Source organism: Tenrec ecaudatus, chromosome 10, assembly GCF_050624435.1.
Source record: "Tenrec ecaudatus isolate mTenEca1 chromosome 10, mTenEca1.hap1, whole genome shotgun sequence".
Lineage (NCBI taxonomy): Eukaryota > Metazoa > Chordata > Mammalia > Afrosoricida > Tenrecidae > Tenrec > Tenrec ecaudatus.
This window is the reverse complement of record NC_134539.1, coordinates 120,144,831-120,169,834: the sequence shown is the minus strand read 5'-3', so window position 1 is coordinate 120,169,834 and position 25,004 is coordinate 120,144,831. Positions and strand designations below refer to the sequence as shown.

At 40.6% G+C, this 25,004-nt stretch overlaps 1 protein-coding gene across 1 annotated transcript in view; it reads left to right on the top strand.

Moving 5' to 3' along the window:
* The window catches only part of AATF (apoptosis antagonizing transcription factor), a 108,803-nt gene that overhangs the window by 3,867 nt on the left and 79,932 nt on the right, over positions 1 to 25,004 (top strand). The window contains exons 3-4 of the mRNA XM_075561454.1: positions 161 to 595; positions 1,098 to 1,235. Of these exons, the coding sequence (XP_075417569.1) occupies positions 161 to 595; positions 1,098 to 1,235 (573 nt within the window). The remainder of the gene's footprint in view (positions 1 to 160; positions 596 to 1,097; positions 1,236 to 25,004) is intronic.

The following is a 25,004-nucleotide window of genomic DNA, read 5'->3' as shown; positions in this document are numbered from 1 at the left end:
AGCATTTTAGAGATTGTAGGTGCGGATAAATGTTTGCTGAGCACAGTAAGTAGCACCTTGTTTTTGATTGATGTCATAGTCCATAAGTTGAAATAAAAGATCGATCCTGGTATTTTTCTCAACATAATACCCATTTTAATCCCCCCCCCCCCTTTTTCAGAGGAGGAAGTGTCTGATGAGGAAGGGCCTAGAGCTGGAGAGGCCGACGGCCTGGGGCTGCGGGCGTCTGATGTGGATCGCTCGAGTGCTGATGATACCCAGGAGTCTGGCGACGAGCAGGAGAGAGGGCTGGTCCTGAGGAAGAAGAGCAGAAGTCGCTCTGGAAAAATACCAGGCTTCAGTGTCCAGAGCATTCCTGACTTTGGAAAGTTCACTGAGGGGATGGATGGCATTGGGAGCAGCGAGGAGGAAGACGAAAGCGATGTGGAAGAGAGTGGCATGGAAGAAGGGGATGGCGCCGACGACCTCGAGGGCGAGAGTGAGGAGGACGGGGCTGCAGACAAGAGCAGTGAGGACGACGGTGTGGTCATGACCTTCTCCAGTGTCAAAGTGTCCGAGGAGGTGGAGAAAGGGAGAGCTGTGAAGAACCAGATAGGTTTGTACATGGTTTTGCTGCCTGCTTTTCCCCCCACGTGTCTGCAGTTGATCTACTTTTTGTTTGTTTGCTTACTTGCTTGTTTTGCTTAGTTTTGGCTCTGTTCTTTCTCTTCGGTGCCCTTTTGATTCGTTTGTGACATGCTCCACTTACCTAGAAGCCTCAAGCCTCACTCCTCAGTGCTTAGCCAGCCATTTCTTCACTGAGCGCCTTAGCTGGTTCTGCTCTAGGACTTCCGGCTCCGGTGGAAGATTGCTTTGAAGAGAGGAGTATTTTATCCTCTCCTTGAGCTTTGGCGCGCCCTCTCTCATGAGCAAATATTTGCTTCCAAGATGCTGAATTTCCTTCCTTTAATAGAGAATGTTACCATAGCATGTCACTGTGATAAAGAAATGCTGCTTCAAGAGCTGGTGTGACTTCCTGCCCCTCCTCCCCATGCTCTTCCCCTCCCCACCCAGGACGATTTTGTGATTGTGATGGCTTTTCGTTCTCTCTTTCTCAGCACTCTGGGACCAGCTCTTGGAAGGAAGGATCAAACTGCAGAAGGCTCTGTTGACCACCAATCAGCTTCCTCAGCCAGATGTTTTTCCTATTTTCAAGGACAAAGGTGGCCCAGAATTTGCCAGTGCCCTAAAAAACAGTAAGGATACTTAAGTGATATTGGGATAGGGAGAATCATTGGGCTACATTGTGATACATGGGCATTGATCTATCGGAAGCACCACAGGGTTAGAGAAGAGATTTTGTTTCAGTGCAGAGCAATAACAGTAGAATCCTTTTGCCAGTGAAGATGAATGTGATGGAAGTGGATTGGGCACTTGCCTATTCGGCTCTCATTTGCTCTCAGTTCTCCTTCCTCTTAGCTCTCTAGACTATTTCTTTAGTGCTTAAGAGTCCTGGTGATGTACTGGTTACGTGTTGGGCTGCAATTTAAAACCACTAACAGCTCCTCGGGAAGACTGGCCTTTCTACTCCCATAGTTTTAGTCTCAGAAGCTCTGAATCAGCATTGACTTGATGGCAGTGAGTAAACCCACGTTTGAGTCGATTCCAACTTAGCAACCCCCATAGGACAGTAGAACTGCCCCACGTGTAAATATTTGTGGAAGCAGACTGCCATATCTTTCTTCCTCAGAGCACTGGTGGGTGGGCTGGAACTTACCTGACCTTTCAGCCTTCCAGGTAGCAGCAGAGCACTTTAACCACTAGTGGTCCCCGTTCCTCTCTAGTGCTTAGTGCCTCACTGTTTGAAAACCCATGGGTGTAAGGGGAAGAGAAATGGAGAGAATGAGCAGACTCATTGTACACATTGCCCTGTCATGTTCTTCAAAGATGCTTTTCTTTGCACTGGAGGCTTTTCAAACAACGTGCTGAGAGGATGCTCCTCCTCTTTCCCTCTGGGTGGTAGATAGAGCGAGCCGGGCAAGAGGATGCCTGCAGATGGAGAAACAAGTTTTGGAAGAGAATTGCTGAGGTATGAAAGTCAAGAATTTTAGAAGGAAAAAAAGAGAGTCAGGGTTTTTGGACTCCTAGTTCCTTCATTTTACAGGTGAGAAAACAGAGGCCCAGAGAGAATAACAGCCCAAGTTAGAGCGCTTGTTCATGCACGGCAGGTACCAAAGCCCAGCTTTTCTGCCAGGCAGGCTGGGCGCCTCCTGCTTGTGTGCCCAGCGACTCCGCACCGAAGCTGGGGTGGAGGGGTGGAGGTGAGTGTGTGCACTGTGGTGGGTCTTGCTGGTTCTTATTTGCTTGTCGACCCTTTGTGCCTTCACTTGCGCTTTAAACTGTCGTTTTATATCATCGTGGACTTAGAGCCGGAAGGAGCCAGAGGAGGACGTCTAATTTGCCATCTGTCTCTTAGTGGAAACGCCTTAATTCATCAAGATAAAATGTGTGACATTTCTAGAGCAGGGAATTCTCTGGACCTGCTTTAATTAGGAATTAACTTCTTAGAGACTAGTCGTTAGCTTGTTTGTCTGCCGTACTTGAAGTCCCATTTCCTGTGTGAAACCAGAGAAATGGCTGGCCTTGAGGGGGTGCAAACCTTCAAGAAACCCTTCACTTTGGGGCTGGGGTGGGGAAAGAGAGTTAGATCCTCCCTCTTTGGACAGAAAGCTTGGTAGTTGTCAAAAGTATTGAAATTTTTTCTGAACCTTTCCTGTTCCAGGATCCACATTCTTAGTACCTACTGCATAACTTTGGCATGAGACCCAGATGCTCTAGATCAGGTGTTTCAAATACAGTCACGCCTTTCTCTTTTGTTACTCACTGTTTTTCTTGCTCGACCCTTTCTCTTTTTAAATTCGCATTTATCTTAATGTTAAGTATTTTTAGGTTAGTAGGTGTGAGGTATACCTGTGGGCATATTCTTGAATAGAGTTTAATTTCTTTAGTAGTTATTATTTCTTTTTCTTTAGTAGTTATTTTAATGTTGCTTTATTTGAAAAATAATTCTGATCTTTTTCATCTGTCTTTTTAAAACTTTGTGACTCTTTGCCTCATTGGTGATTTCAGTTACTCTGACAGATGCTTCTTAACCTGACGGGGTGAGTTGTGGTAGAGGTGGGAATACTTGTTTGAAGTCGAGTATTCTAAGAGGAAGGGTGGAGCGTTCTTTAATAACCAGAGTTTCTGGACTTCTGAAGTTTCTGGGTGTCTGCTTTTGGCTGGGCTGTGTCTCTTTATGGCCATATGACATAATATGCAGTATGCTTTTTTGTCTTGTTAAACAGCTGTAGGAAGACATTTCTGTGCTTTAAAGTCTGACTGCTTGTGTTTAGAGCCTATCTCAATAGATTGCTGTGTGACCTTGGGCAAGTTACTTACCGTCACAATAAAATGGGCATACCAGGCCCGCGAGGATTAAAGGAGATCATATAAAGCAGCAGCACAGTGCCTGCCACACAGCACACTTATGAATCTCAGGTACTCGCATTGCCTTTTCTATTGAAAGACATTTCACAGTGTTCAACCAGTTGTCTAATCATCATTGTAACTGACCATCATTCTCACCGTCTGTACTGTTTTTTGACTTTGCTTGTCTACTGTACTAGTTTCCTGGGGGTAGGGCCTTAAAATAACAGAAATTATTCTCTCATGGTTCTAGAGACTAGAAGTCCAAAATCAAGGTGTTGGCAGGGCCATGAAGTCTTGGAAAGCTCTAGGGAGAATCTTCCATCGCCTTATCCTAGCTTCTAGTGGCTGTCGGCACCCTGTGGGGTTCCTTGGCTTGTAGCTGCATCGCTCCACTGTCTGCCCTGCCTCTCCTTTGTGTGTCCGTAGCCTAGCTCTCACCTTATGAGGACACCAGTCATTGGATTTAGGGCCCATCTTAGCTAGTGTGCACTTACTTTAATTGATTACACTCACAAAGACCTGACTTCCAAGTAGTTCATCCTCAGGTACTGGAGGTTAGGAATTAAACATATCTTTTTGAGGGTCACAGTTCAATACCTATGTTGTTGCTAGGTGTTATAGCGCGGGCTCCAACTTCCAGCCATCCTATAGTAATAGTAAGTATTGTGTGTTTGAGTCCGTTGTTGCAGGCACTGTGTTGGTCCTTCCTAGAAAGCCTCCTTCCTCTTGTTCCCTCTCTACTTGACGAATAACAGTGGTTATTGAAACTTCCTAGATGATTTATAGATTGTCCTCTAAAATGTTTTACTTTGATACTTACAATTCAGCTTCTGCCTTTTTGACCTATTGGAAAGGTGGCCAGAGAGCTTTTTCCAAACTTAGCTGCTACGTTCCTGAAGCATTTAACCTTTTTTGAAATAGTTTCCTCTGGTTTTGGTGACAGACAGTACATATGCTCTTCGGATTCTCCTCCTCCCATTCTGATTCCTTCTTAGACTCTTTACAAAGTGAACATTCTCACTACCTCTATTTTTCCATTTTCGTTAATTTAGTTTTCCTGCCCTATCACTTTCTTATGTTTGATTTAAAGTTACTATTGACCATCTGATCTCATAGAAAACTCAACTCACTGCCATCTGAATGATGCTGACTCATAATGACCTTGAAAAACAGGGTGAAACTGCCCCTGTGAGTTTCTGAGACTGTAACTCTTGACAGGAGTAGAAAGCCCTTCTTTTCTCCCTAGGAGCTGCTGGTGGTTTCAAACTGCTGACCTTACAGTTGGCATCCCAACTTGTAACCCCCACGCCACTAGGGCTTTCGTTGGTCTCATATCAATGTTGTTTTTTTTAAGGAGCACAGTTCTTATGGGTGGTATTCTTTATTTTGTGAGCCAGTCTGTAGTTTAGCTTAAAGGAGCTGATTGGAGTTCAATGTGTACAGAGTGCTCTTAAGGCAGTGGTCTCCAGGAGTCCTCTAGTCTCAATTGGTCCAGTAAATTGGAGTATTTTTTAAGAATCTAAGATTCTGTTCAGGAGGTTGGTTTTTTATGTTGGTGGCAACAATGTGTAAGGAAGATGCTACTGAGGAAATACCTGCATGTGTATTTTATTTAAACTTCGTTAGGGAAAGCATCAATGCTGTTTGATAATAGAGACTAGTATAATGAGCTATGGTGTAGCATTGCCAGAAACACAATGTTCTCATCCCATATGAAAACAACACCAATTTTAGCACCAATTTCTCAATAAGAGTAACTGCTGTAAATGGGTGGGAGAAGCGGGGGGCATTTCTGTAATGGACATGAGCTACTATTTTCTTGAGCATTTGTTCTGGCGCTTCAAATGAGGTGATTAAAAGAAAGCTAAACTTCAGCCATAATAAGTTGACCTTTTGGTGAAATGCATGTTATTAATGTATTTAATGAGATGCATTACAAACTGCAGTGAGCATGATGTTTCATTACAGGGCTAAAATGCAGTATCATTAAAGACCTTTAATAGAAACAATGGTTGACATTTTGATATTTCCCATAAGCCAAAAACATGGTATAATGTAATATAAATATAGGGGAAATGTTCCCTTTTTTCCTCCCCAAAGAATCTAGAAACAAATTTTGTTAACAGATTGCATTTTTTTTCCTCTCCCTCCTGGCTGTCTCTGTTCTCTGGCACACAAGAGGTTGCTGTGGGTGGGAGCGCCCTGACTCGGTGTTCCTAACAGCACAGCGACAGCGCACATGCTCAGCACTTACACTTCAGAGCCACCCTCAGATCTCTCTGTGGTCCCTCGTATAGACCCCCAAATTATTTTGACTTGAACAGACTAAACATTTTAAGACTAATTTGACCTTGGCACTAATAGACATTTTACAGTCTTTTCAAATTTTGGGTAAGCCTCAAAAATATTGCCTCGATAGGTAATGTTTCTAAACTGGAATTTCTCAGAGTCTAAAATGAAAAAGGTACTAAAGACTAGACCAAAAATCCTCCCACAGCCCCTGTATTCACGCCACTTGGCACCCCCTCCAGTGGGCAGTCAGTTGGTGAACACCTTTTTACTTACTTAACTGCCTTAGGTGACAAGTCCATGAACTTTCATTTCTGTGTCTCTCAATTAGCTATGGGTTCATGGCAGAGTTCTCACCAATGATTTGCAGAGCCTGGAAATATTCATAATTAGTTGGAATGGGTTAACAGATTGCTTGGGATGAAGGCAGTTGGTTGGCCAAGTATAGCATTGTGTAGGTTTAAAGACCCTGATGATGGCAGACTTCATTACCTGAGATTGATCTTTTAATTTCAGCTGGTAGCTATCATGTTTTTAAATAGTTTTACTGTTCAATTAATAAAATATGTCATGTTTATTTCAAAATTCAGAGATATACATAAAAGTGTAAAGAAGAAAGCAAGGATTACCTGTAATCCTGCTGCCCAGAGGTAAACATAGTTGTCATTTTGATGAATATCCTTTCAGACCTTTTTCTATGCTTACTTACACACACACACACACACACACACACACACACGCATGCGCATGCGTACACACACACCTAATACTTTTCAAATGGAGTCATAATATACATGTACTATTTTGTAACCTTTTTTTTCTAGTTACTATATCTTTTCATGTCACTACACTTAGATGTACATCAGCATTTTCAGGGTCTACAGAGTATTCAATTTTATCGATTTAAAAAAATCATTTTATTGGGGGCTCATACAACTCTTATCACAGTCCACACATCCATCCATTGTGTCAAGTACATTTGTACATTTGTTGCCATCATCATTCTCAAAACATTTTCTTTCTCCCTCACCCTTGATAATTTATAAATCATTCTTATTTTGTCATGCCTTATACTGTCCAAATAATTGCAATTTATTTAACAAATCTTTGTTGATGGATGCTTAGGTTTATTCTGGTTTTTTGCTTTTAAAAAACCTGCTTTGACAGACTTTGGGCCTCTACTCAAGTCCTCCCTCAACACAAGAATACTTTGTTCGAATAACCTGGTACTCTCTGATGCTTACCTTCCCGACATGAACGTTTAGGACAAAATGGGTGCATAAGCAAATGTGGTGAAGAAAGCTGATGGTGCCTGGCTGTCAAAAGATAAAGCGTTTGGGGTCTTAAAGTCTTGAAGCTAAACAAGCGACCATCTAGCTCAGAAGCAACAGAGCCCACGTGGAAGAAGCACACCAGTCTGTGTGACCACGAGGTGTCGAAGGGATCAGGTATCAGATATCAGAAGATCCCAAACATACAATTATATCAGTGCAAATGAAAGGCGTTAGATTAGAGACCCAGAGCCCATTGGTAGACAATTGGACATCTCTTCACAGAAGGGTCATACTGAAGGGATGATTCAGCCAGAGTGCACTGTATCACTGATGAAACACACTACATTCCTAGTTGTTTAATGCTTCCAAACTCCACCCCACTCCCCGCCTCCCCTCCCACTATCATGACCTCGGTTCTACCTTACAGATTTGGCTAGACCAGAGCATGTACACTGGTACAGATAAGAGATCGCAACAGAAGGAACCCAGAGCAGTTCAACCCTGAGGACCAGTAATGGGAGCAGTGACGCCATGAGGGTAGAGGGAGGGACCCAGTCATAATGAATAACCACCCCTAAGGGGGACAAATACATGTGGGTGAAGGGAGACCGCAAACAATATCAAATACAAAAATAATAATATGTAATTGGTCAAGGATTCATGAGGGTCAGAAGGGAGGGGAGGGAGGGAAACAAAGAGCTGATATCAAGGGCTCAAGTAGAAAGAAAATGTTTTGGAAATGATGATGGCAACTTAAACAAGTGTGCTTGATATAATTGATTTAGGATTGTTATAAGATCTGTAAGAGCCCCCAGTAAAATGATTAATAAAAAATACATTAAAAACCTGCTTTGATAAAAACATCCTTCAACATGCACATTTGTGCAGTTTATCTAAAAGTAGCACTGTCCAATTGAATCCAATTGTAAGGTAAGCCACATCATTAATTTGAAATTTTAAAGTAATTACATTTTCATATTAAAAAAGTGAAATTTGGAACAGTTAATTTTAATAACATATTTATCACAGTATATTGGAAATTTTGATTTTCACATTTAGTCAATGTAAAAATATTAGTGAGATATTATACATTCTTGTTTTCAGACAAAGAATTTGAACTCTAGAGTGTATTCCACACTGACAGCGTCTCTCTGTTTGGACTAACCCCCTACCAGTACTCAGGAGCCACCTAGGTTTGTTCTCACGTTTTTGCTACTGTGCATAAAGCTGCACTGCACATAGGTGTGCGTATGTGTATTCATGTCACAGCGATTGCATCGTTAGGGTCTATACCCAGATCTATTCCTCACTTTTTGAGGAGAGGCCAACCTGTTTTGTCAGTGCCATTTTTTTTTTTTTTGCAGGGATGAGATGGTAAAATTAAGAGATCTCTTAATCTTCATGAATGACTGGGTGGAAAATTAGAGCTATCATTTCTAGGTAACTTATTACATAACATACTGTGTTTGTATTGAAAAATACCCTATGTTTTGTGTATTAGAGAAGGAGTTTTGAATAGGAAGTCTTCTGGTCCCTCTTGAACTGTTTACTTAATATTTCCAATCTGACAGATTGTCAGTGCTATTGAGTCCATGCCAACTCATAGGGATCCTGTAGGATAGGGTAAAACTTCCCCTGTGAGTTTCCGAGACTAATTCTTTAGGGAAATAGCCCCATCTTCCGATGAGTGGCTGGTGGTTTTGATAAGCTGACCTTGTAGTTAGTAGCCCAACGTCTAGCCCCTCCACCAGTGCATTTATAGTATGTAGAGAGTAAAGTTTGAACACAGGGAAAATGCTGCTTCCAAGTAACCACGAACAAGTGGTGGGAACAGGAAAAGAGTGCCGGCTTCCTATGAGTGACCCTCGCTCACCTAAGAAATGTGCTGTGGGTTGGCTCGAACCGCTGGGAAAGGACTGGGGCCAATCGAGGCGGAAATTTGGTCATCTTAGGCTAAGGGTTGTCTTCAGCAGCAGCAACCATTTTTCGTGGTGATAAGTTAGATAAGGAAGCAACTCTGACCTGCAGTATCTCGTAGTTCAGTAGCCAGCTTTCTTCTCCACTTCATTCATGGTGAAGGTGTACATACCAGTGTCCGTTGGAACAGGTATAATCCCGTGTCAGGGCGGAGCGGAGCCGAAAGCTTAGACTCACTTTCCGGTGGGTTCAGAATTAGGATGCTTAGGCTGATCGTAGGAGTGCATGAAAATCATGAAGTATTTTAGCTCGTTTTACATTTGGGTTATATTGCATGCTTTTCCTTTAAGTGTCTCATTTTCTCTGTGCTTGCTCTTATGGTCGTAATCTCTCCTCCGCCCCTAACTTTGAACCATTCCAGCTCTTGTAGAAAATGTCCAGCTTGAACGAGTGGTCCTCTCGGGCCCGAGTGCTCTCCCAGGCTGGAGCCACGGCTTTTGGCTTCCTTGCCTCCCCTTCTCTCAGGGTATTCAGTCATTGTGCTGGAGCAGCTTCTTAAGGAAACATGCACGGGGAGTAAATTATCTGAGTTTTTGTAGGTTTAAAAAATACTCTTTCCTATGCTTTTGATCTTCTAGAAGTTATGTGGTTGTGGAGAATACAGACAGTAAAACATAGCAACTCGGCAGTTTGTACATGCCCAGTTTCATAACGTGGCCACATCCTTCGGGTTGTGTGACTGTCCTCAGCTCCTTGTTGGAGTTGTTCCTCGTCACGTTCGCTACGAGCTCACTGCCCTCCGAGGATGCCCTCTGATCTCTCAAAGTTGTCTGTCTGACTCTTAAAAGCACAAAGTGCTCAAGACAGACATTTTTTACTTGTTAAGCTAAACTTGTTTGGTCTTAGGAAGATTCCATGGGGGTACTTTTGGTTTGAGGTTTAAAAATTATCTCGGGACAGTACCATTTTGGTTGCAGAAAATCTTGAGTGGATGAGAATTTGAATTCCTAGTCAGCATTTTTATTGCCTTTGACCAGGGTTCTTTTCCGGAATCTTTGATCTAAATATTTGGTTATGGTGTCCAGACACCATTCAGTCCTTCCGGGCTCCTGCCAAACGAGGCAGTTGTTCACGGGAGGGGGGCATCGAGCCGCACACTCTGCACCTCCTCCTGTTCCTGACTTACTCCCTGCCTCTGTTGCCCTAGGTGAATAGAGACCAATCCTGGTGCCCTTTGTTGGCGCCCTTCGTTTCTAGTATTTCTTTGATTTCTTCTGTGCATATTCTCTATTCTCTGTTAAGTATTTAATCTGAATTGGTATTGTGTCTCTTATGTGTTATCTTTTTGTGGTTTTCAGGTCTTTTTTCTGAAATAGGTGGAGTTTGTGTTTTTCTTCCATTGATTTTTTTTTTCCGTGCAGTTTTTCATCTAAGAAATAACCTCTTCCCAAAAAAAAAAAAAAAAAGAGGACCTGATGCAAAGGGCTTAAGTGGAGAACAAATGCTTTGAGAATGATTGGGGCAGGGAATGTGCGGATGTGCTTTATACAATTGATGTATGTATATGTATGGATTGTGATAAGAATTGTATGAGCCCCTAATAAAATTTTTTTAAAAAAGGAATAACCCCTTCTCATTACTTTGGAATACTCATTTTTTATATCGTTAATAAGAGTATACTGTATGCCATATAGTCACTTCCAAACCTTAGTGATCGTCTAGGACAGAGTAGAACTGCCCCACAGGCTTTTCAAGGCAGTCAATTTCTATAGGAGCAGATTTCCAAGCTTTTTCTTCCACAGTGCTGGTGGTCGGTTTGAGTCATTGATCTTTTGGTTAGCCAAGGAGCATGTAACCACTGTGCCACCAAGTCCCCTCCGTGTAGTAGCCCACTGCCAGTTAGTCCATTCTGACTCATAGTGAGCCTAAAGGACAGAGGAGATGGACTCCCAAGGGCTTCCGAGAGTGAATCTTGGCAGAAGCAGGCTGCTGCTCTCTCCCGCAGTGGTTGAGCAGCTCAGTGCCTAACTCACTGCACTCTGAGCAATCCCAACTTCAGAGAATATTATGTACATGTAAGGATTTTTGGCTGTACAAAATATTCCTTAATCTCTTTAGTTCCTTGAATTTCCCATCTCCATCGGCTTTTCTGTTTATCTTGGACCTTTTCTTTCTCTTTACTATTGATCAAAGCTATACAAGTGTATAAAGAGTCAATTATTTTACAAAGCTTGTTGTGAATAGAGTAGTCTCCTGTGTGTGCAATGTCATCATCCATTTTCCCAAACAGCAATTATACTTTTAGTAATTTTGTTGTATTTTTTAGAATTCATAGATTTCTCTAACATGGCTTCTTTCTACTTGATTTTTTTAGTTTTAAACATTTTCTGTTGACCCCATGTTATGAAAATAAAGACTTAGTGCTTGTTCCAACTGTACTTTCTGTCTCTTCATGGTTATGTTGTTATTTGGTTAGATCAGTAAATAGTGCTTACATTGTCATGAACACAGTTCAGAGCTGAGCCATATGGTATTGTAAATCCTCTCTTCATCGTTTTGTTTTCTAGAGTTTTTAACTGTTACATTTTTGTTTGTTTAGTTGTCTCTATCAGCATTTAAACTCAAAACTTTCCCTCAGTTATATGAATCTCCTCCCAGGATTCTCCATTGCATCCTATGCTCTGCCAGTTTATCTTCCTGAAGTCTTCCCGCAGGCTTGCCTTCAGTGCGCTCCCTTCACCACCCTCAGCTTACATTACAATCTCAACTCGGTGCTGCTCCTGTTCCAGGATCCTTCTTGTTTTATTTACTCTGCTGTTTTGGTGAAGCACATATTCAATTACCTTCCTAGGAAAAGGTGTATGGGGCTAAGGTTGTTTAGGCTTTGTCTGAAAATCTCGTTAGCCTGTGTGCTGACAATGTTTTCCATTTTACCTCTTTGGGTTCTAATATTAATTGCAGTGGATACAAAATTCACAATTAAAAGGCTTATTAAAGGACGTTAGTGTAGTTGTCATGCCAGTGAGAAATGCCCAGGGTTGTGTTGTTGATCAGAAACATGTTACAGAGTTTCAAGTCAGCTATTAAAAGCCCAAAGGGACTTAGCCACTCTGCTGCTGGGTTGGGAAGTCCATCCGTGTATTCCTTGCCCAGGCTCCTGGTTCTGCTGCAGCTCCTTTGGTGGTGCTAATGGCTGTCCTCTGGATCTAGAAGGGTCACTGCACAGGGATCCCAGGGTCATGGGATGCAGTCCACTTCTTTAATGAGAACCCTCCTCCTGCTTCTAAGTCGGTTCATTTTAAACACAGCAGGATGCTGTTCCGCAATCGTAGTTACAGTTACTCACAAGTGAATCCTATCAGCATCTTCCACCACCTTCTTGCCATACCCCTGCAGGGAAAGGTGGTTTGGTGGGAGTTAGAGAATAGTTAAAGAGCCACATTAAGTAATCCACTGCCCCTGTACTCCAGCACCAAATTGACTGCTTGACAGTGTATAGAATTCCATAGACTGCTCCATTACCTTTCAGCTTCAGAGTTTGCTATTGATTAGCCGGAAGCCATTCTGATTCCTGGTCCTACTGGGTTTTTTTCCCCTCCGTCCTGGAAGCTGGGTCTTTTCTTGGTCAACATAATTCTGACGCTTCATTGGTGGAACAGCTTAGTGCTGATCTGTTTCCGCCCCTTGTGCAAAGGTCTTGGAGGCCTTCCTACTTTGGATACTATGTCCTCCAATCTTGGAGAGTATTTCTGAAACTGTTTTGTTATTGATTTCTCCCTTCTGTTTTCTCTTTTTCTGAAGGTCTCATTATTTAATATTAGACTGTTCCTCTGATCTCTGATTCTCTTCAACTTTCCATCTGTTTGTTGCCTATTTTTTTCTAAGACATTGCCTGAATTTTATTTTCAAGCAATTTCTATCTTCTCGATCATATTTTAATTTTAGCTCTCTGGGGATATAGGTAATAAATATATAGATACAAGTGGGGGGCGTGATTCAAAGAGCTCATGGAAAAATGGAATTTTCCCATAAACCCTTTGAAGCCCTTCAATCATAGGTACTTTTATTTATTATTGTTGAGAATGCACACATATGCCAATTAAATTTCTACATGTGTAATTCTGTGACCTTGATTACATTCCTCCAAGTTGTGCAGCCATTGCCCTGTCCTCTCTCAGTTTGACCTCCACTAACATCAACTCACAGTCCCTTAGGCTCTCTCTCGCCGTGGAATCGCTGTCCATTTGTGGAGAGCTCTTAAAAGAGCGCAGTGCTTACGGCAGGCCTCATTTACCAGTTGAGCTAAACGTGTTTGGTTTAAGAGATGCTTAAGGGAGTATTTGGGTTTAAGGGTTCGATCACCAGGACAGTCGTTCCAAAGGTCCGTCCAGCTATCATAGCTTCGGAAAGCTTGAATTCCAATAGTTAAAAAGTTCTATTTTGCAAAGTGGGTGAAGGGATACGTCGGGCAGTGTAAGATATGTCAAAATAATAATAATTTATAAATTATCCAGGGTTCATGAGGGAGTGGGGACAGGGAGGTAGGGGAAAAAATGAGCTGATACCAAGGCCTCAAGTAGAAAGCAAATGTTTTGAGAATGGTGATGGCAACAAATGTACAAAGATGCTTGACACAATGGATGTATAGATTGTGATAAGAGTTGTATGAGACCCCAATAAAATGATTTTTAAAAAACTCAATTGAAAAAAATTCTATTCTGCATTTCTCCTATTTTGATTAGGAATCTTCTGTAGATTTTTTAATCAAAATGTCCAGTAATAGTAGCCAGATACCATTCATTTCTTTCCTATTCCTGACTCCCCTTCTTCCTTTATTTCTCCAAAGGAATAAAGACTTTTTGTTGTGTCATAGATGTGTGCCCTCACGCACGCTTTTAAAGCCCCAGGGACAATACAGTGAAATAGAAGGTAGAGCAGAAGCACTGGACTGAGCACATTTTTAGGCCACTTAACTGGTATGTCTTGTGAAACCATGACTCTGAACTTGCAAACCAAGAAGCCAAATCCAATGAGGTGTTGGTGCATAAGCATCCTCAGCAGTTGATTTGTGTTGTGGTTTTTATAAGTGTATATCTTACTGACATAAGAGTTGGTGTATGAAATCGTTGATGAACAAAGAGAAAAAAAGAAAAGGTTGAGGGAAGCTTTGTATGTAAGGATGGGCTTTTGTGTATGGCTTCTGTTGTAAAATTTCCTTTTTTAAGCTCCAATGTAAAAGGAACCCCAGTGTCAGTGTAGTTGTTCTTTATGAACTCAGACAGACACGGCAGAATTGAGGCTGCCTGCCTGGCTGCCAGCATTCCACCAGGAGGGGAGTCGGCTGGGGATCGCAGCATTCCACGTGTGGACGGTAACTCGCTCCTTCTGCTGTTAGCATTGCACTGTCGTTCTCCATTGTCTGTTGAACTCTCTTATGCCTGGTCCGGGGAGTCATCTGCCCTTTTGCCTGCTTTTGTTGCCTTTAGTTCTGTCTTTAACTCCTCTCTCATACAGATGCCTTACATGACCAGTTTCTGAGCCTGCTGGGTTTGTTTCTGGATTGTAAGTAGAATTGTTTCCCGTTCTTTTCCATTCTTAGCAGCACAGTCATCTTTTTCAGTTTTGCTAAGTGAGTTGCTGTATGTCCATCTCCTTCTTCTAAAACTTTATTGAGGTACAATGGACATAAAAAAAGAAAGATATTTGCAATGTATAGTTGGAAAGTTTTTGTTTTGTTTTTAAGTCATTTTGTTGGGGGCTCATACAGCTCTTATCACAATTCACACATGCATTCATTGTATCAGCACATTTGTACATATGTTGCAATCATTATTTTCTTTTTTAAATCGTTTTATTAGGGGCTCATATAACTCTTATCACAATCCATACATACATCAGTTGTGTAAAGCACGTTTGTACATTCATTGCCTAGTTGGAAAGTTTTAACATACGTATATGCCCAGGGAACCTTCTCTATAATCAAAATAATGAGTATATTGACCATATCCCTAACTCTCCCTGCCGAAAATAAAAAAAAAAACCCCAAACCAAGCCCACTGCCATCTAATCAATTCTGACTCATAGTGACCCTAGATAAGGTTTCTGAGAATGAACATCTTTATGGGCGCAGCCAGCCTCCTCTTACACAGAGCATCTGGTGGGCTTGAACCACCACCTTTGCCGTTAGCCCCACGTCACTGCCAGCCTCCTTTCTTTAGGCAACCACTAATTTGTTTTCTGTCATTATAGAGTGGTTTGCATTTTCTGGAATTTTATAAATGAAACCATACAATTTAGTAGTTCATTGCCTTTTATTGCTGAGTAGTATTCCATGGTATGGAATATACATACCACAATTGTTTTGGTCACAGTTTGTATTTATTGCAAATAAAGTTTCCCTGAACATTTTGTACACATTCATATGTAACATATGGGTAACTTAGAATGGAATATCTGGATTGCCTTTTAAATATATAATTAAAAAACCATTTTGTTGGGGACTCATACAACTCTTATCACAATCCGTACATACATCCATTGTGTCAAGCACATTTGTACATTTGTTGCCATCATCATTCTCAAAACATTTTCTTTCTACTTGAGCCCTTGGTATCAGCTCATTTTCCCCCCTCCCTCCCCACCCCCCTCCACCTCCCTCACAAATCTTGATATATATATATATATATATATATATATATATATATATATATAAAAAATATATATATTTTAAATCATTTTATTAGGGGCTCATAGAACTTTTATCACAATCCAAACATACTTCAATTGTGTAAAGCACATTTGTACATTCATTGCCCTCATCATTCTCAAAACATTTGCACGCCACTTAAGCCCCTGCCATCAGCTCCTCATTTTTCCCCTCCCTCCCTGCTCTCCCTTCCCTCATGAACCCTTGGTAATTGATAAATTATTATTTTGTCATATCTTGCATTGTCCAATGTCACCCTTTATCCACCTTTCTGTTGTCCATCTTCCAGGAAGGAGGTCACATGTAGATCCTTGCAATTGGTTCTCCCTTTCTACCCCACCCTCCCTCTATGCTCCCAGTATTGCCACGCTCACCACAGGTCCTGAAGGGATCATCTGTCCTGGATTCCCTGTTTCCAGTTCCTATCTGTACCAGTGTACATCCTCTGTTCTAGCCAGATTTGTAAGGTAGAATTGGGATCACGATAGTGGAGGGAGGAAACATTTAGGAACTAGAGGAAAGTTGTATGTTTCATTGTGGTTACACTGCACCCTGACTGGCTCATCTCCTCCCCAATACCCTTCCATAAAGGGATGTCCAGTTGCCTACAAATGGGCTTTGGGTCTCCACTCTACACTCCCCCTCATTCACAATGATAAGATTTTTGTTCTGATGATGCCTGATACCCGATCCCTTTGACACCTTGAGATCGCACAGACTGGTGTGCTTCTTCCATGTGGGCTTTGTTACTTCTGAGCTAGATGGCCGCTTGTTTACCTTCAAGCCTTTAAGACCCCAGAAGCTGTATTTTTTGATAGCTGGGCACCATCAGCTTTCTTCACCACATTTGCTGTGCACCCATTTGTCTGCAGCGATCATATCATGGAGGTGAGCATACAATGATACGATTTTCTTGTTCTTTGATAACTGATCCCTTAGGTACCTCGTGATCACTCAGATTGGTGTGCTGCTTCCATGTGGGCTTTGTTGCTTCTGAGCTAGATGACCACTTGTTTACCTTCAAGCCTTTAAGACCCCAGACACTATATCTTTTGATAGCCGGGCACCATCAGCTTTCTTCACCACATTTGTTTATGCACCCGCTCTATCTTCAGTGATTGTGAGGGGAAGGTGAGCATCATGGAATGACAGTTTAATAGAACCAAGAGTTCTTGCATTGAGGGAGTACTTGAGTGGAGACCCTATGTCCATCTGCTACCTTAATACTAAACCTATAAATATATGTACATATATCAATTTCCCCATCCTCATATATAAATATATTTACATCTGTACATACCTGTATTTAGACCTCTATAAATGCCCTTTACCTCCCAGCTCTTTCCTCTATTTCCTTTTACTTTCCTCTTGTCCCATTATCATGCTCAGCCTTCATTTGGGTTAAGTAATTCCTTTCGGCTACATTACCCTTGATCACACCCTACCAGGTCTCCTACACCCTCCTCACCAATGATTTGGATAACTTGTTGATATAAACCTAATTTTTAAAGAACCTGGCAGACTGTTTTCTAAAGTGGTTAGACCATTTTGTGTTTCCATCAGTTTCTAAGAGTTCTAGTTGCTCCACATCCTAATTGGATATTGTCAGTCTTTTTAATTTTAGGCATTCTAATAATAATGTAGTTCATTTGCTTTTTAGCTTATAATACTGAGTTGCTATAATTTATCTCATTCTTTTTCTTTCCTTTGGGGGTTTATTTTTTGTAAAAATTACTTTAATGAGTGTGATAGAATAGAGTCCAGAAGTAGATCCATACAACTGGGGTCAATTGACACTTTAGAAAGCGTAGTCTTTTTGCAAAATGGTATTGGAACAATTGTGCATTCATGGGCATAAAAGAACTTCAACCTATACATCACGTGTTACAGAAAAATTTGCAAAAAATTGATCTGAGACTTAACATATAATATGTAAGACTGTAGAGCATTTTGAAGAAGACTTAGAGGAAAACCTTAGTGACTAGAGTAGGCAAGACTGCCAAGATACGGCATTGAAGCACGTGCCTTGAAAGAACACATAGGTAATTGGGTTAAGTGAAAGCTTAGAAGTTTAGCACATAATGAAAAGAGAAGCTATAGACCAGCAAATTTTTGGTAAATTCCACACATCAAAGGACTTGTGTCCAAATAAGAACTCACAAAACTCAAAAGTGAAAAGAAAGCCATTTAAAAAACAAAGTGCAAGAATATAACTAATGGCATTGAATTGTACATTGAGTGGTTGAACTAGCAGGTTTTAAGTTAAATATATTTAACCTGTGGAAGTGTTCTTATGAATTTTTATTTTTTTTAATTATAAATAGCCAAAGGAGAAGGAGAAAATTATGGGAGGATTGTTGTTAGTTGCTGTTGAGGTGCTTCTGACTCCTGGTGACTCGTGTGTAGAGTAGATTCCAAAGCATTTTCAGACCGTCAACTTTTGGAAGCAGGTCTCTAAACCTGTCTTCCAAGATTCCTCAGTGGATTTTTAGCTTGTAGTCAAGCATTTAATGTTTTGAGCCACAGGGATTCCTTATGAATGATAATCCTGTCTAAAAGTTATAAAGATGATTTTATAATTATTAAAACAGGATATTGATGGAGCAATAAACAAAATGTATACATGAAAAACAGACCACTCTACGAGGGGATATCACCCCCTCCAAAAAAAAAAAAAAAGAAACTGGGAAAGAACTGTATTTTTCCCTGCTAGGTGAGCATTCAGCTACTTGCTCTGAGTTAGTGTACCCAGTGGTGTTGCCTGGGAAGGTTCTCTTTGCGTACAGTGAGGTCTTTCTTAATAGCAGTGTTGATCAAGCCTCATTTTTTTGTGATGGCTGATTTAAGAGAACAGCTTGTGGCTGTGAAATGTTTCCTGCTTTGGGGGGTGGGAGGGTGGTGGGAGGGTGGTGGGAAATGCTTCAGAAACTGTTGTGATGTTGAACACAGCTTCCAAGGACAGTGCTGTGGGAAAAACTCAGGTGTATGTGTGATTTCCTTGTTTCAAAACAGATGAAATGCCAATTGATGACAGATCTCATTCTGGATGTCTGTCAACTTCCCAAGCAGATGAAAATGTTGACAAAATTCATGCACTTGTGCTCAGAGACCTATGATGGACCTTTGAAGAGACGGGGAAGTGATCTAGGAGCTCAGATCAGCTAATTTTGGTGGAAGATTTGGGAATGAGAAGGGTCACTGTGAAATTTGTGCCTCGAGTTCTGACTGAACAGGAAAAAGCATTGAGTGGAAACATACTGTGCTTTGAAAGAACAGCTCTGAAGCGACAGACTTTTTTTCCCCAAGATCATTACTGGTGAGGAGACGTGGTGCTATTCTTTTGACCTTGAAAGCAAAGATCAAGTAAACCAGTGGAAGACACCATCGTCACCTCCCCTCAAAAAAGACTGTCAAGTGAAATCAGGGATGAAGACGATGCTCATTTGTTTTGATGTGAGAGGGATAGTGCATTTGGAGTTCGTTCCACCAGGTCAGACTGCTAAGTAAACTTACTATTTAGAGGTTCTGAAAAGATTGTGTAAGAGTACAACAAAGAAGACCTGATTTGTGGCAGACAGGGAACTGGTTTTGCCACCACGACAGTGCACCTGCTCATGCAGCCATCTCAGTGTGTCAGTTTTGGGCAAAAAACAGCCTGCCTTTTTTTTGCCCTGTGCACCAGACTCACGTGACCTTTGTGCAACTTCTTTTTTGTTTCTGTGAATGAAGAGAGACATGAAGGGACAGCGATTTGATGACATTGAATAAGGCGAAGAAAAAAAAATGAGGGAGGTCCTGTCAGCCATACAAACAGACGAGTTTGAAAAATGTTTCTAATAATGGAATAGCAGATTTGGCAAATATTTTGAGTGGAATGGAGAGTCCTTTGAAGGTGATAGGGTTGTTTTGTAAAAAAAGTTTAAATACATAGCTTTGAAGAAAAAATTACTTTTTTTGGGGGAACTCCCTCGTACACATTGAAATTTAATGTATGAAGAAAGAATAAAAACAAATCAGTGATTAAAAATAGCACAAGATTTGAAGAGATAGTTCAGCAAAGAAGGCAGTGCAGCCACTTTGGAAAACAATCTATTAGTTTCTTAGAGAAAGTTAAGCATCCAGTTATCATGGTTTAATAGTCCCACAGTTAGATTTTACCCTAGACAAATGCAAATGTGTCTACACCGAGACGTGTACATGCATGTTTCTAGCAGTGCTGTCCATATTAGCGAAACACTTCAGGAGGTAAATAGGTGAACAAAATATCATTACTCAGCAATAGCAAGGAATGAACTTTGAGGTATAACTTTTTTTTAGGTGTAACTGTTTTTCAATAGTAAATATATGGATAACGAAACATTTGCCATTTCAGGCCTCATATGTACAGTTCAATGACATTAAGTATGCTCATCATTATGTAGTTTAATTTTGACCATTAACCATTCTCAAATTTTCCCAACACCCTTAAGAGACACTCAGCATCCCATAAACCTTATGTCTTCCTTCCTCCCACCTTCTTGTCTACTCCTGGTCACCACTAAGAAACTTTGATCTCTGTAAACTTGTCTGGAATGTGCTAGAGATTTTGTGTAAGTCGGCTCATATGCACTTGTTCTTTGCGATCGACTTCTTTCACACAGCATGATGTTTTCAAGACCGATTCATGTTGTATAGGTTGTCACGACTTCAGTTCTCTTCATGCTTGAGTATTCTTTCATTGGGAATGAACTGTTGACATGGGCAAAAGCCTGAATGACTCTCAGAGGTATTTTGTTAAATGAAAGAGGCCAGTCTTGACAATTATATACAAGAGAGCTCCATTTACATGATATTCTTGAAAAGACAGAACTGTGGGATAAAGAGCAGAGTAATGGTTGACAGGGCTGAAGGACTGGGGGAGGGCTTGCCTCCAGAGAAGCAGTTGTTTGAATGATGGAACTGCCCTGTACCCTGTTTATGTTGGTTACAGGAATCCATGCATGTGTTAAAACTCTGAACAACACACCAAACAGAATCTTACTTTGTATAAATTAAAAGAAAAATAATAAGTTGGGGAAAATGACCAATTTATTGGTATTTAAATGTTCAATGCATGTGTGTATGTGTCACCAGCAGTATTCATCACCCACCATGCTCGACATTGTTCTTAAGTGGTTTCTGTGTATTAAATCTTTCCATTTATTCCAGAATCCTATGAGAAAGGCACTTTTTGTATTCTTAATTTTTCAGTAAAGACCCAAATGAATCTGCTATTGTTAAGTGTAGGAGCAAATGTTGGCCTTCTTTAATGTTGTTGATTAATCATTCTCATCAGCCATCTAAATACCCTCTATTAAAGGTGACTGACATTTCCGCTCTGATGTCAGAGGGCCATTTCCCAGTGGGTCTTTTTTGAGTGGACCCCTCTGTGAAGCAGGCTCAGCCAGAGACAAAAGCTTTGCCTCTGTGATACTTCGGTCTACACCTTCATTTCTTTTTGGAATAGCCGCTATGTTGTCTCCTTGCATGTTTTTGGCCTCGGGGTAGGTGCCTGCTGTCTTCTCTTTCCACACGCAGGGAGGGACCTGGGGAGACCCCAGAAGTATCCGCAGATAGCAAATGTGGGTGCCTGGGTTTGCTAAATTAAGCTGTAGGCCTAGAACATTGCTCTCTCACAAACCCCTGCCCTGGAGTTTGTCATGATGAGCACCCAGCACATAACATTGGATTGTGGCTAATCCATTTGGGATTTGGTGGCTCTTTGTGACTCTCACTAAGAATTACTGGTGCTGGTTGTTTGGAACATAGAAAGCACTGTTCAAAAAAATTTTTTTAAAAAGAAAGCACTCTTCATACTTACCTGATTGATATATGCCATCTCCAGAGCTAAAAACTCAAACTGGTTCCTGTAGTCAAACATAGACAATTGTGTTAACGGTGCCACACATCTTTCCCTTAGATTACCATGCTCACCCTGTTGCTGTGCCTGGAATTTAGGGATCATAACTTTGTAGGCAAAATGCAGCTGTCTACATGAGTTTAGTGGACACTGATCTTGTGGTGCTGGGTTATGGGTGTGCGTGCGTTTTCTTTCCCAGTGGTAGAGAGCTTCCCGGCCTTTGCGTTTTCTTAGTTAAGGGTATGTTTCTGTCATTTTACGGACTTGAACCAGTCATTGTCTGGCATATTCTGTTGCCTCCTTTGTCTTTTCTGAGTCTCCATTTTCTCTCCAATAGCTTCAATTGACTTATACCGATTCTCACTTGTTTTTCTGTAGCAGCGTGCTGTTGAATCCCTCCGCTTGGCATGATTGTAAGCATTAAAAAAAATTTTTTTTTGATTGTAAGCATTTTGCTGGGAGTGAAGGAGGGGTATAAATAGTTGGGTGCTTATTCCCAGATAAGGTTGGGAATATTTCTTATGGTAATGGATACATGATATAGTACTTCTAAGGATAGAGAAATGGGCCATATCAACCTATAGTGTCATTTTTGCTTGAAAAATATATCTTTGGAACTAAAACCTTACCCAGAAGAGAATAATAGATTACATAGAGCTTCTAGATTTTGATGTGGGTTAGAACTGAAAAATGAGATGTCTTTAAACTCTTTTTCCTTTTCTTTTTGATAAGTGATATAATGTGGTTTGGACACTCAGAGATTCCTGAGATTCCAGGTTCTGGTTGATGATTTACTGCAAAATTGCTTATAAATTGAAGTAGAAAATGTTTTGCAGACCTGGCAGCTTTCTGGCTTCACACCCATTTGTCACCCAGCATTTCCCTTTGTGTATAGAACAAGAATTAATTAGGCTGCACTGCAGGAAAAGTTTATGGCTATAATTTATATAGGATGAATTTCTTTTTAAAGAGACAGCATTGTTTTGTTATACCTATATACATACATGTACATATATATGTTTTTTTTCTTTTCCCCTTGGAGCAGTATTTGTAAGCATTTGGAATAAAAACACTCATTTTTTTTGCTAAGTGTAAAACATGGTGGAATAGATACTTTTATGGTGATTGCTTTCTGGTTAACCTTTTAAAAAATATTTTAAATTCCGTGTGTACTGGTGAGCAGCAGTGCTTGCATCTCCAACCCTGGTCAGGCTTGTCTGGTTTCCAGAGCTCTGTATTCTCTAGGTCTCTTCGAAGACTTGAATTCTGTCTTTTTTTTAGGGTCTTAATTCATTCAATTAATGTTTTCATAATCAATGCAAGTCAGAACTTGCAATTTGTTCCTGATTTGCACATTAAAGAGCTCCATTAATTAAGAATCCTGGTGTTTGGCATGTTCCCGCAGGATCTGTGCATTATTTACATGGTAAAAGTGCACGATGCAAGTTTCTCAGTTGTACTGGCAATTGCAGTTAATCCTGCTGTTTCTTTTTCTTTTGGGCTTGTGAATAACCATTATTACACAACTCATCGAAACTCCTTAGGGTACATAAGACCAGAATAGAAACACGTGATCCAAACGTGGGTCCACAGGGGGTGGGGGATAGGGGTAGAGAGGAAATCCTCTGTTTACAGGGAAAACAAAAACAAAAAAACACCCCTGGAAGACAGAGTTTATGTGTTTGATTTTTTTTTTTTTGTGGCTCTCCCACTTGGAGACTGTGTAGTAGCGAGTTTTCTTTCTCTAGTAATAGTGGTTGTAGTGATAAATGAAGTTGCCTTTCATCATCCAAATAACCCCAGAAATGGAGACAAGCATTCTGCTATGCTCACATTGGATACGTGAGTTCATAACATTCTTGTGGTTCTTCACGGTGTTCTCTGGGAAGCCATGGCCTAAGCCAGTGCTGTGCTCGCTCCCTCTTGGTGTGATGGCATATTAGCAGATCACTGAAGTTTCAGTAGGTTCCTCCTTTTCCCATTTTAGCCAGGGCTGAGGTTTACCTTCTCGTAGTGTATTTTCTTACTAATAATTAGTTTGTCTCTGAAAATATCAGGCAATGTTGCAAAGCATTTTCCAAAAGAGTGGAGACATTTTTCTCCTTGGTATTTATTTGTGAGACATACTAGGTTTTTAAATGACTAGATTACAAGATTACATTTCTCTATATTTTTAGGTTTTTTAAAGGTAAGCTAAAGAAAAAAGTAAAAGCAACTGTCCCACTTTCCCAGACCTCTACACCTACTTCTCTGAGCAAACATAGCTGACAATTAGGGTGTATTTTTTCCAAATGCGTGTGTGTGTGTGTGTGTGTATTCTTCTGTATTTTATGGAGGCAGGAGGAAAACCAACATAAACTATCATGCTACTTATATATTATTTTAGCGAAAGTCATGGTTCCTTTAAGACAGTTATATTTGATTATTACAGTGTTGTGTGTTGTTGAGTTGAATCCAATTCATAGCACCCCTATAGGACAGAATAGAACTCCCTAATAGAGATTTCTTAGACTGCCCACTACCCTTTCTATGGAAGAAAGATGAGACTGCTCCTGTAAAGAAAGATGTGGCCTTGGAAATCCTGTATATTTATAACTTATCCCTAGGCAATTTTGTACATATGACTTGCTTTGAAACATTTATTATACTTGTGCTACACTTGACTTTAGTTTTAATTTCTTGGTCATTTTTAATGCCTTTTCTCTAATTTTGATTGTTTTGCTGTTTAGTTTCTGCCAGATCCTGTTTTTCTTGGGGCAACTGAGTAAATTTAACTCTAAAATGCTTGTATTTTGAGAAGTCATTTTTAGATATTTAGACTGTTTCAACAGGAAATACTTTATAGGTAGAGAAACTGTTCCGTCTTAAAGATTCTTTCATCCTAAGGGTGCTACATAAGTTTTACTACACGAGGGTCAGAATGATTTGCTGGTGACAGGGTTTGATGTGGGGGCAGAGGCCAATATTCTAACTTAAGTAATTAGAATGCACTTTTTGGTGGCTTCAGTTAAGAGTCATAAACTATGATGAGAACATAAGTGAAAATAAACTGCAAAATAACGATGTATAAATTACCAAGGGCACATGAGGGTGGGGAGAGCGGGGAGGGAAGGGGAAAAAAAAAGAGGACATGATGCAAAGGGCTTAAGTGGAGAGCAAATGCTTTGAGAATGATTGGGGCGGGGAATGTATGGATGTGCTTTATACAATTGATGTATGTATATGTATGGATTGTGATAAGAGTTGTATGAGTCCCTAATAAAATGTAAAAAAAAAAAGAAAATGGGGCAAAGAATGTATAGATGTGCTTTATACAATTGATGTATGTATATGTATGGATTGTGATAAGAGTTGTATGAGCCCCTAAGAAAATGTTTAAAAAAAAGAAAAAGAAAATAAACTGGTGGAGAAAATTTGAGGATAAGAATTATCAGCTTACTTCCGTGTTGGTATTTTTATAGGACAAGTACAACGCTGGATGCCAGCATAC